General features: G+C 43.9%; 1 protein-coding gene across 1 annotated transcript in view; it reads right to left on the reverse strand.

Annotated features, from left to right (window-relative positions):
• Positions 1–13,144, reverse strand: part of ADGRB1 (adhesion G protein-coupled receptor B1) — a 651,809-nt gene that overhangs the window by 168,362 nt on the left and 470,303 nt on the right. The window contains exon 18 of the mRNA XM_066578727.1: positions 7,394–7,520. Within this exon, the coding sequence (XP_066434824.1) occupies positions 7,394–7,520 (127 nt within the window). The remainder of the gene's footprint in view (positions 1–7,393; positions 7,521–13,144) is intronic.

A 13,144-nucleotide genomic window follows, 5' to 3' on the forward strand; every position in this document is an offset into this window, starting at 1 on the left:
TAGATATGAGATAGTTAGACATGGGATAAATAGATATATAGATATGAGATAGATAAATATTTGATAGACGATAGATAGAAATGAGAGAGATAGATATGAGATAGACTGATAGATAGACAGATAGATAGATAGATAGATATGAGATAGATAGAAAGATAGATAGATATGGGATAGACTGATAGATAGTTGATAGATAGATAGATATGAGATAGATAGAAAGATAGATAGATATGGGATAGACTGATAGATAGGTGATAGATAGATATGAAATAGATAGATATGATATAGATAGATAGATATGGGATAAATAGATATATAGATATGAGATAGATAGATACATATTTAATAAACGATAGATAGATATGAGAGAGATAGACATGAGATAGAGAGATAGATAGTTGATATTTTATAAATTGATAAACCCTCAGATACATATATGTAGATGATAGATAGATAGATAGATATTAAATACATATAGTTATGAGATAGATATGACACAAATAGATAAATAAATAGTTATGAGCTAGATAAAAGATAGATTGATAGATATGAGATAGACAGATAGATAGATAGATAGATATGAGATAGATAGATATGAGCTAGATAGATAGATAGATAGGAGCTAGCTAGATAGATAGATAGATATGAGATAGATAGATAGATAGATAGATATGAGATAGATAGATGATAGATAGATAGATAGATAGATAGATAGGAGCTAGATAGATAGATAGATAGATAGATAGATAGATAGATAGATAGATAGATATGAGATAGATAGATAGATAGATAGGAGCTAGATAGATAGATAGATAGATAGATAGATAGATAGATAGATATGAGATAGATAGATGATAGATAGATAGATAGATAGATAGATAGATAGATAGGAGCTAGATAGATAGATAGATAGATAGATAGATAGATAGATAGATAGATAGATATGAGATAGATAGATGATAGATAGATAGATAGATAGATAGATAGATAGATAGATAGATAGATAGATAGATAGATAGATAGATAGATAGATAGATATGGGATTATTCTATGCTGTAAAGTTTTGCAAATAATCAACTATGGTAAAAAATTGAAATATATGAAGAACCAAGAATAAAAGCCGGTGAATTAAATTTATAAATGTGTTTAGCAAAGAGATGGCGGCCACTAATCACCGCTCGTCTTGTACTTCAAGCAATTAAGAACACTGTCTCTTTAAACGCATGTGCAGATGTTGTTTCCATGGTAACGGGGGGAGCGCCTGTATTAGAGCGTCTAATAATAGCCAACCTTCATTTCCAAAGTGTTTCTTTTCTGTGTGAATTAAAGGTGCATTAACCAGGGCAATGCCAATCACATAAAGCAGTGCAGCTGACCCGTCTGCAGTGTAAGGGGCGCTACAACATGGCAGCGCTGGACTGCCGGCACAGACACCCCTCCCCCGCATACATTAACCTTCTCACCTTCTTTTTCACCTTCTAAGATTCCCCAAGATGCCTAAATATTCCAAAGTATTTCTGATGATTCCGAGATGCTGAACAACATCATCAACCATTTCAGCGTTCACCGTGACCCCCAGCTGCTGTACGTGCAGCGCAAAAGAATGGAAACCACGATGGAACTGAGCCGGACCCCATTACAAGTCAATGGGGAACATCGGACATCATTGGGCTACTTCAAGCAACTGATACAGCGCAGTGTCATGGCTTCCTTTATGAACCGAGCCTTAAGGTTCATTCCATCAGATCCGTCCGAAAATCCTGGATTAAATAGTATAGTAGGTGGTAAGATGGCGGCCAGAATGCTGGAAGCCGAACGGACGCCATTATAGTCAAAAGGGTTCTTCAGCGCCATTAAGAACAAACCCAACAAGGACAATCACCCAACACATCAGAGCGGATGTGAGCGGAGCTCAGGGTATGTTCACACGGTGGGCTAGGGGGCTTTATTTGGCACGTATTCCACACCAAAATATGCTTTTTATGCGAACTGTTGATTTCTAATGGGAAACTATTACCTGTTTTCACGACACGTTTTTTTCCCAACGTATATTTATAATACGCGTCACAGAAGGACGAGAAGTAACGTCCCTTCTTTTTTCGGTCTCTGCATTGGTTTTGGCCATAGAACTCAATGCGACTTCGAAATACTCATAAAATATGTGGCAAATGGGAAAAAAGGCGTCTAAAAAGAAAGTGTTCGTGTGCTGTATGTAGGTAGATTCTGCTACGTGGTGTGTACATACCCTTACTCTCCTACTACTAATACCATAGACCACATTTATGGAATCTGCGCCAATGTTTTGCATAGACTGCACCAAAATTTGTCACAAAGCCTGGCATGCGGCAAAAGTGCGCAAAACATTCAGATTTTTTGCCCCAATGGCTGACATGAAAAATGGGCAAGGTCTAATAGGAGTGGGTGTTCTTCCCAAGACAAACTGCAGAAAAGGGCGCAAATCTACACCTCTCCATAGCAGGCATGAGTGCAAGGTTATTATTTCAGGACAATGGAAACTGCGCCAAATTTATTAGGAAACAGACGCCAATCCGCTTCAATGTGTTTATTTATATGTATTGCTTTTTAGAATAGAATCTGAAGCTCCAGTATTAATAAATATGTCCGTGTGCGGGTCAACAGAAAAAAATGATGGGGCCATAAGTCAAATTTTGTAATATGGAGCATCATGCTAAAAAGAACAGGCCTGTGTATGGAGACGGACAGAGCTGCTCCAGCGTGCCGCCATGGCTCTCCGCACACACCGCTCTGCTATGCCCATGCTCCTAGGCCATCACCTACTAGCGGTGACTACTCCTATGTACCATTCTACATCCAGTCACCATCCAAGTAGGCGCCAACCAACTCGCCCATTACAGCCGAGATGATAAAACATCTGATGCTCATCATTCATACGCCGTGCGGATTTTCATCTCTGATTTTCAGAAGCCATAACTTTTTTATTTTGCGGCTGACGTGGCCGTATGAGGGCCTCTTATTTTGCATGGCGAGCTGTAGTTCTTACTTCTTGAGTACAGTGTAGAGATGAGCGAGTATACTCGCTAAGGCACATTCCTCGAGCGAGTAGTGCCTTAGCCAAGTATCTCCCCGCTCGTCTCTAAAGATTCAGGGGGCGGTGGGCGGGGAGCGGCGAGGAACGGAGGGGAGATCTCACTCTCCCTCTCTCCCCCCGCCCCGCTCCCCGCCACAACTCACCTGTCACCCGCTCCGGCCCCCAAATCTTTAGAGACGAGCGGGGAGATACTCGGCTAAGGCACTACTCGCTTTCTTTGGAATTTTTTTTTGCTGCATTCACAGACCTTTTGATTTTCATATGGATGGAGCTCTGTGAAAGCTTGGTTTTCGCGTGATGAGCTGAAGTTTTTAGTGGTAGCATTTTGGGGATACATACGGCTTTTTAACTACTCTTACTGCATTTTTTTGGGTGGCAAAAGGAACAAAAAAGCATAATTTTATTTATTTTTTTTTAATAATATTTGCTGTGCGGGATAATAGTGAGTTTAATTTATTGTAAGGGTCATTACAGATGCGCTAAAACCAAACTTGTGGGGTTTTAATTTACATTTATTTTATAAACAAATAAGGAAAAGTACAAGAGAAAAGACGAAAGAATTTATTTTACTATTTTTTTTAATTATTTTTATTTTTTTTAAATGTTTTTTATGTCCATGTAGAGGAATAGAACCTGTGATCCTATGATCACACTAATAATACACTGCAGTACTTCTGTGCTGCAAAGCATTTTGACTCATGATTGCGATCACAGGCCATGGCAGATCCAGACAACATTGACTTGCATCCAATTTTCATGGGAACTCATTGGCCCTTCCCGATTACATGGCGTAGGGTCAATGACATCACAGAGGGAGTACCCTGCCTCTGTGAAAACTTTACATGCCGTGATTGCGGCATGTAGTGGGTTAACAGCGGGGATTGGTGCTCCTAAAATCTATACTGCGTGGTTAGTACGTATTTTTGATGTGGATTTTCATTTAAAGATGCCGCGGGTCTACCAGTGGATTATCGCCATTCCTTGGGAAGAATTTGGGGATTTCAAGCACATTTGACGTGAGAAATGTAGGCTGTTTGTCAAGTGTTATTTTCCCGTGATGCGGATTTTAGGTCCGCGCTGTATGAACTGCGGCGCAGACGCGCACTGAACGTAACTAGATACTAATAGGAAGCACACACCAAAGCCGATCTGTATCTGAATCCGTGTTCAAAAAAACCCAATGTGTGAACAGGCCTGCAATCGCCCAACAACTAGGACAGTTCTAACGGTGACCCTTAAAGGGGTTGTCTGGTTGTCGGATGATTTGGGCCTAAAATGTGTTAAAATAACAAAAGTAGCCGTTTTTGCCCATTCTCTGGCATTCTCAGTGCTGCAGCCCCGTGATATTCCAGGTCTTTCAATAAGTCAGGTGGTATCCGTTCCACAGCAGCCAATCAGAGGCCGTAGTAGTCATGTGCCATTCTCCTGGCATAACCACTCAGATGCTGGGAGCCAGAATGGCACATGACTGCTGTGGCCTCCTATTGGCTGAAGCAGTCAGGTGGTATCCGTTCCACAATAAAGACCAAGAGGACCGCGGGGCGGCAGCGCTGGTTGACCAGGGCAGAGAATGACTAAGTACTGCTGCTTTTATTATTTTCACACATTTGAAGCTACACTTAAAGGGATTGTCCATTTGTAAATTATTTATGGCCTATCCTCAGGTAGGACATTAGTAGATCAATTGGGTCTGTCTCACAGGAACCCCACCGATCAACTGTTCGCTGAGGCCAATATGCTCATACACCAAGTTGATTTCTACTGGAAGCAACCAGCTCCATCCTTACTCTAGTGGCCAAGCTTGGTATTGCAGGCAAGGTTCCCATTCAATTCAGTGGAGCTGTTTGCTTCTTGCAAAAATCAGCTATATGCATGAGTGCCATAAATAGTTTATACCTAGACAACCCCTTTAACTTGTCCAGCAACTGGACAATCCCTTTAAAGGGAATCTGTTAGCTGGAAAATGATTTTCAATCCACTGCTATAACATATAACACAAGCAAGGCACACATGACTGTATACAACAAAGCGGCGCCATATTCTCCCCAAGTGAATGCGTCACTTTAATACACCTCAACTTCACCGGGCACAGTGCGCATACGTGGCAATACAAGGCAGGAGGAATACATGAGATTTCAGGCCTTACCAAGTGCTGGCATCAAGACTAAGGGGTGGCGGCAAGCGGGTGGAGAGGCTGGGCTTAGGCAGTGACACATTGACTTGTAGTGACACAATGACAAGTAAAAGAGGTGCAGTCGATTTCTTTCTCAGTTAATGCGTCAACTGTAAAAGGGGGCGGAGCTTAGAAAAGATCTCAGCAGGAGAACATATGATGCATCCCCATTAGCATACGGCGCAGGAACTTTTTAAAGGAAGTCTGTCAGTTAATTTTTGCCTATTAACCTCAATATATCGATGCATGAGCGACCGATTGATTAAAGGGGATCATTACCTGTGTGCACTGTGGCTCCAATCTCTAGAAAGGCTTCCCACACCAAATGGTAATTAGCCTCAGATTGTCCAATGGGCGGTGGTCCAAGCTCTCTCCCTCCCTCTTCTTCTATGTTGATAGATGTCTCCAGCTTCGGCTGCATGCACGTAACATCATGCAGGAGTCACGGCGCATGCGCCTGAAGTCTCCGTAGGGTGCAGGCACACCATATGTAACATAGTATGTTACGCCGAAAGAAGACAATGTCCAACCAGTTCAGCCTGTTTCCACCCCCCCTTGTTGATCCAGAAGAAGGGGAAAAAAACCCAATGAGGCAGAAGCCAATTTATGGAATGCATGACGCCTCCAGCGGCATAGAATGGGCATTTTTAGTAGAAGAGGGAGCGAGAGAGACCAGACCGCCAGCAGATGTACACTTCCGATTCTGGATGTGAGCGTGATGAATTTTTGTGTGAAAAGATCACAAGCGCTTCCAATGGATTTCAATGGTAAACATCGCACTTGCATGCAAATCGTACAGCATGGGAGTATCATGTCAATTTTTTAACACTCCCATAGGAAGTAATGGGTGACTCCTTAAAAGAAATCGCCCCCCAAAAAAGACATGCAGCAATTTTTCATTCTCGCTGGAATAAACACACTAAAAAAAATCAATTTATTATCAACATATTGCCATTGGACTGAACTGGCATGTGAAACGCGCCCATGTAAACGCACCTTTAGAAATCTGCGTGGTCAACGCGTATTTCTGACGTGGACTTTCATTTAAAGATGCGGCGGGTCTACCTGTAGATTATCATCATTCAATCGGAAAAATGTGCGCGCGGATTTTCTGATGCGGATTCCATGCAGATTTGGAAATGGGTAAACTTCACCGCCATGTTGGTATAGGCGGTTTACCACGCTGGGAACCTCTGCCTTTAACACATCGTTTTAACAAATGCTACATCTGTACATTCAATCACCATTGTATCAGAAGGTGTAGATGAAGTAGGCCAACACCATCAATACAACACATAGAACAGCAATCCTCTGATAAATCAATACTCTGCCTCCCACCAGCTAGGCCGTTCCCTAATAGCAGAACTAATAATAACACAACCAGTCATTTTTTTCCAACTCCACACACAAATCAAAAACAGCGCACCCCCTATTATTATACAATCATCAGCACAATGCTACATAAACAGCCCCGCTAACAGGATACGGTAATAATATACGCCACGTTTACATTGTACCCACTGAAAACACTTGTACAAAGCCAGATGACATTAGAGCTCAACGTTGTAGCAGCAACAAATCAATTTTGTTTCCCGACTAGCAGAAGAATCCTTTTTTTTTATAAAGAAAGCAGAGAGGCGGGCACAGGATGGCGATGAGGGGGGGGGGGGGGGGCGGCACAGTGGTGGCATTCAATGATTCCGTTTTTTTGTAATATTAAGTTTTCCATCTTATGTTAAGATCCGACACTTCCAGAAGCGGAACCTTTAACCTTGTGCACCTCACAGCTCTGCATCCTCCTCCTGTATTTATCAATACTGTTACTTAGAAGGTAAACAGAGGAAGCAGAAAAGATACAATGTATCAACTGAGTGACAAACATTCTAAGGCTCTTAACTCTTTCATGGCTGCCGGAGCTGCAGCATCAGCAACACTTAAAAAGGGCCCCGTTGCAAGGTTAATCAAGGTAATTTGTTTTTTCTGCTCAGCCAATAAAGGTAGCATTCCTATAATACCACCATATGGAGGATTGTTTGGCTTCTTTTTTTTGGGGGGGGGGGGGGGAGACACAAAAGTATCTAAGAGCATCAGCCCTGAAAGAGACGAGAGCTTAGTGTCAGCGAACGCTACATGTTTATAGAGGGACTTACCATGTCTGAACTGAGCTGGGATAAAATGGCGAAGCTTGATAAGCGATCACAGGAGCATTTAGTATGGAATGAATCCACGGGGACTGTACGACAGCCTTTCAAGGACCAGGCACCGAGATTAGAGGATCTATAATGGGGAAGAGAGAAGAGAAGAGAGGAGAAAAAAAAAGACGGGAAGAGATGTAGCACCAACAATGATAAATAAAGGGATTCAGAGGGGGGTGGGGGTGTCATCTAACAGGAACCAAATCAACATCATCTGCGGCTATATATAGATCTAAAGAGGATGCGAGGAAGGAAAAGGCACAGATATTAGTGTAAAAATAACAAAAGAGAAGACGTACCGGGCTGTAATGGATGCTATTGGGGGGTTGGATCACGTTGAAGTATATAAAACACAACACACACGGTGGGGATATTGGAGAGAGGAGGAGGATGGAGGATGTGGGGGGGTCAGGGGATTATATTGAAGTGATGGGAGCTGGGAGGTAGTAGGGGGTAAAATGAGTGAAACCTAACGGGGAAGATGCTGGCTGGGAAAAGATCTGATGGGGGTGGGGAGAGGGTGCATGCAAATCCATCAGAATGGTGTTGTCTGGATGTGCAAGAGGATGGCTGGAGAAGGAGATGGAGGGAAGGGGGAGCTGCGACTGACAGTCAGAGCAAAGCAAGAGAGGAGCTGGCTGAGAAGTTTGAGATGAGAGAGTGGGGGGAAGGGAAAGATGGGATGAGAAATAGGTCGCTGGATGTCAGGAAGCTTACTGACAGACTGTATTATAATAACTGTATCGTAAATGGAGCTTTATCGACAAATGTGATAGAAAAAAAGCCAAACGAAGACACAAGGAGCAAAGCACAATACAGAGACGGTATAAGGGGTCAACTTTTGGACCGACTTCTCAAAAAACGGAAATGCTGCAAAGTTTCCGCTAGGGGAATTTCTGCGAAAATTTCACATCATTTACAGCCCAAGCCATGTGGAGAGGATTCATAAAATGGTGCGGATATTTTCCGTGATGAATCTGAATCTAAATTCGCGGCGTGTCTATGTATGCTGTAGAATCGCGCAAAGGAATTCAACCATTGGAATACGTGGAATACATTCTGCAGGTGTTCCGCAAGTAAAAATGCATCCAAATTTGCTCCATTTAGAGGCGGATTTGGCAGCTGTGGAATTCTTGTGCAATTAGTATTGCTTTGCGGTATGCCCATAGGGATTCCACCCTGTGAGAAGGCGCACTGGGGTAGCTTCACACAGGACGCATTAGCTGCAGGGAATCTACTGCAGGATTTCTGTTGCGTTTCTAGGCAGAGTTAACGAGCGTTGCGGAATTGGTTGCACTTTTTTAATTGCAGAATTTGAATATTTAATTGCATTTTTATGTGCGGATTTTCCGCATTTTTGTGATACAGTAGGGGTAGTTCTTGCTTCTGGGGTCACGCTAGCAAACTTTATTAAACATCAATAAACGCAGATTTTCAAGCCGATTTGGAGAGTTTCTGCAGTGGAAAAGCAACAAAAAAACATTCTATTCCTCCACCTGCAGATTATGCTAGCTATTAGATCTCCATGACGGAAATCCACTGAAGATACATGCAGTTTCTGCAACATAAACAAGCATGCTGCAGAAATGTCAACTTCAAATTTGCTGCAGATTCGATGCAGAAAACTTCCGCAACGTGTGAGGGAGATCTGGAAACGGCATTCACTTGCCTTGTACTGTAAACGCTGCAGAATGTCCGCAGCAATTCCACCATTGGAAATTCTGCAGTGTTGACTGTCTGTATGTAGGTGGCCTTAGGCCGGCTGCGCATGGCTAAACCTGCACTGTGCAATCCGGACCAGGTGTCCACCTCTGGATTCCGCAGCAAATACCGCCTATAGCTTGCTATGGAAAAGCAATTTTTCCTGCACACCAGTGGAAATCAATTGGTATTTTTCGCACAAGGAGGAAAAAAATTGCTCTATTTCCTTGCGGATTCCACATGGATGGCTTTCATTGAAGTCAATGGAAGCCGTTTGACCCGCGGCCCTTCCATGATGACACTGCAGAAAGATCACAGGTATCCGCGTCATCGCCTAGTGACAATGTGGGAAAAGCAGGGATTTAAAAAAATAAATACACTGTACTGCGCATGTCTGACGGCTCGCCATGCGGCCCATCCGCAGTACTGGAAAAGAAGAAGAATGTCAGGTACGCGCGGATGCCGGTTGGGCACAGGGTTGGATTCTGCTGCGAACTCTCGCATGCGGAATCTGACCCTGTTGTGTGCAGGCGGCCGTAGGCCGAGGGTTGAGGGGCTACCTTGTTACCATGACATTGTTGATGCACTTGCAACATTGTTGCCTTAATACTATGTTTATTTTGTGTGACAAATAGTCAATGCCAAGATTCCCCAATAACTTGGGCCACGCTCCAACAAGACTTACACTGCCTTCACATCTGCATTGGACACTCTTGTCAGAGGTTCCATCGCAGATCCAACACAAGAAATAGAGTTACGTGTTTATGACGGAACCAAATAGCGCCAACGGATCCCATTGACTATAATCGGGTCCATTGATTTGCCGCTCAACTGCCCAGCATTTTACTGGAAGTTGGTGTCCATTAGACTATTAGAGCTCACAGAAGAATCCTCTGTACCCGGGCTGCCTGCATGACCCTCTTCATTTTACCATCCATGTACAGTCCTGGATGCCACCCGTATGCAGTCCATGTGCCTGGTTTTTTTTTCAGTTTGTCATACGTTTTTTATGTCAGCAAAAAAAAAAAAAAAAGATCCAATTCTATTTTTCTACATCTCTCAAAGGACCACTTTGGTGAAAAGATATTTTTCCATCCTTGCCCCCCCCCCCCCTCACCTGATTGTTTTCCATCCTTGCCCCCCCCCCCCCCCTCACCTGATTGTCTGAACTGAAATCACATGACCATCTGAGGAGGTCAGGAGTTTCAGAGAGAGACAACCAACCAATTAAATAAGCAGTAGCCCATTATTTATACTGGGGCACAGCTACATAATAAGTGAACAAAAGAATCACCGCAGGGGCCCTTTAAAAACAATGGACAGCAAACAGACTGCAGACAGACTACACATGGATGGCATCAGACTGCTACCTGAATGGGTGACTCCTGTCTGTAAGACCTTTGGCACATTAGCGTTTTTTTAGCCTGTGTGTAGTCCATTACCAAAAACGGACCACACACGGACAGCACATTATTATATGGCGCAATGACACACACAAGCTTTTCACGCAGACACGGACTACATGCCCTATTCTGATCCAACTGACAGATGAGACTTGCCATTCAAGTCAATACGGATACAAAAATGGACATTTTTTAAAAATCCTAATACAGAAATAAATATTTTTTTAATACAGCAAAAGCCAAAAAAAACAAACAAATAAAAATAAATCTGTAAAGAATAGCTACAAAAGGGTGGGGGAGGGGCAACCGGACCTATTTACTCCTTTATTTTATTTATTTGATATGGCGCATACATAGTCCGCTGCCCTGAAGACGGATTGTCATCACTTACAAGCAGTCAAAAGGGGAGAACTATTGGTGACATCATCATACTCTCTACTGCAGCGCTACGGTGATGTCACACGGGGTTGTTGTTGGAGGTCTATCTAGGATTGCTCTGGCATCCATCCGTCGGCCGCAATAATCCAAGCCGCGCTTCGGAATCCCGCTGCAGCTTCACACGCGGCTCTGCACACGGTTTAGCCTCACTTAATGAAGCCGTTTCAGTGGAGAAACCGCGCCAAGAGCGGACATGTCAATCCTACTTTCTGTGACGTGAATTTGATAATCCGCCCGGAAAAATCTGTGCCGCAGATTACTATTGAGTACAATGTTATGTAAAGAAACACAGCGACTCCAATGTGGATTTTGGCACGGGATCCACGGCCACAAAGCTCCGTGTGAACAGAGGCTCAGGGCATATTTAATGTCGGTCTGTGAAATACACATTTCCTGCACATATACATGCGTTTTGGTGTATATGTGGTTTTTGCGCATATGTTGGCTGTGTATTAGCTGTGTTCCCCCCCCCCCCACAAAAGAAATCCCAGAGTCCCTCACTGATGTCAAGATTTATTTCCCCGCTGTCTCCTGCCAACAAGCAGAAAAACCCAGTGAATACGTGAAAGCAGCTGCACACCGGCTGCGTTCTTACGCCATTCCATAGACTTCAATGGGCAATATCAGACCACGCTATGGACCACAAGGGCATGCTGCAATTTTTTTTCTTTTGAGGCCTAAACACATGGGTGTGTTTTTGACACGTGAAGATCACGGCCGCATAGCGGGACGAAACGAAACCGTTGATTTAAATGCTTTCGTTTTCACTAGCGGGATTCTCACGCATTAATTAATTAGTTTGTCTACATGCGAGAAAGACAGGGCAGGACTCAGCTGCTTCCCACTTCTTTTTCAAACTGGCGGACAATAGCGCAGAGTTTGAATAGTCAGAAAAAAAAACCTGGTTCATGCGCTAACACACTCCGCAGCGGCGAGCATATTAGCGCACGCGCCAATGTGTAAAATATGTACATCGCGTCTGAATACCCCAATACAAATCCATCGTGTTACCGCTGTCCGTACTACGGGTGTACGCAATTAATGTGGATGGAAGATACACCGCCATGACGGAGCCCGAAGGCTGGACGCACACCGTCCGGCGGTCCACCTGCAGCAGCCAATGTCCAAGCAGATCTCTCTGTGCATCATGCTGCAGTAGATGCCACGGATGGGCATATCCCACAAGAAGATGCTGCCTGGTTCCTCCTTTCCATATGGATGGGCATATCCTCACTGCATGCACGTTTTTACGCCCTGAGGGCTCATTCACACAGGTGACCTGATCATGCAAAAATTATGTGCGCAAAAAAAATCGCGGCTAACTCTGCTAAAATTGCGTGAACGGACGATTTTCCTCTATCGAGTCTCAAGCCTAATTAGCGGTGAAATTGCCCATTCATACAATTAGGAGCTGCGTGTTGCAAGAAAAAATGCGCTGCTGTTCGGAATTCCTTTGGTCGGTAGAAATCCTCCTGATGACTTCTAATGTCTTAGGCCGCCTGCAGACGGGTGGAAATTCCACGGCGGGATTTCCCGCGGAATTCCCGCCCTTGGAAGCTGCCATAGGATTGCGTTAGCAAAAGCAATCCTAGGCAGACGTCCGCGGTTTGTCCGTGCGAAATCTTGCGCGGCAAACAAACCGCAGCATGTTCTATTTCTGTGCGGGGCTCTGTGAAAACGTTAGTGCCCGGCCACACGAATGATGGGTCGGTCCTTTCTTTTCACGCAGCAGGGACCTTCAGTTGCGGGATTCCCGTCGCCCATCTCCTATTAGTTTAGATGCCTTTTTTTTTTGCGCGCCTAAAATTCCTTCGTCTGAACGTTTCCATAGCGATGCATTGGTTCTAATCGTCAATTTTCTTTGCGCTTGTAAGCTTCGATGACACGTTCGTGTGAATGAGGCCTTAGGGACGTCTCGTGGAATTGTTGCTGCCGATTTCCAACATACAGGAGATGCAATTCCGCAATTATTAAAGTCTGTGGAGTAAAGCGCAATAAATTCCGCAAGACGTTCCGCAGTTAAGAACGCAACTAAATCCACACAGACTGAGAAAATGCGCATCAGCGCTGCGTCCTGCGTGAAAGGTCCCTTTATATTGTGCAAAAGGGATAAAACAAAACCGCATAAATGTGTTGTTGTCAGAATCGGAAAGACCCGCAGATA

Source organism: Eleutherodactylus coqui, chromosome 9, assembly GCF_035609145.1.
Source record: "Eleutherodactylus coqui strain aEleCoq1 chromosome 9, aEleCoq1.hap1, whole genome shotgun sequence".
NCBI lineage: Eukaryota > Metazoa > Chordata > Amphibia > Anura > Eleutherodactylidae > Eleutherodactylus > Eleutherodactylus coqui.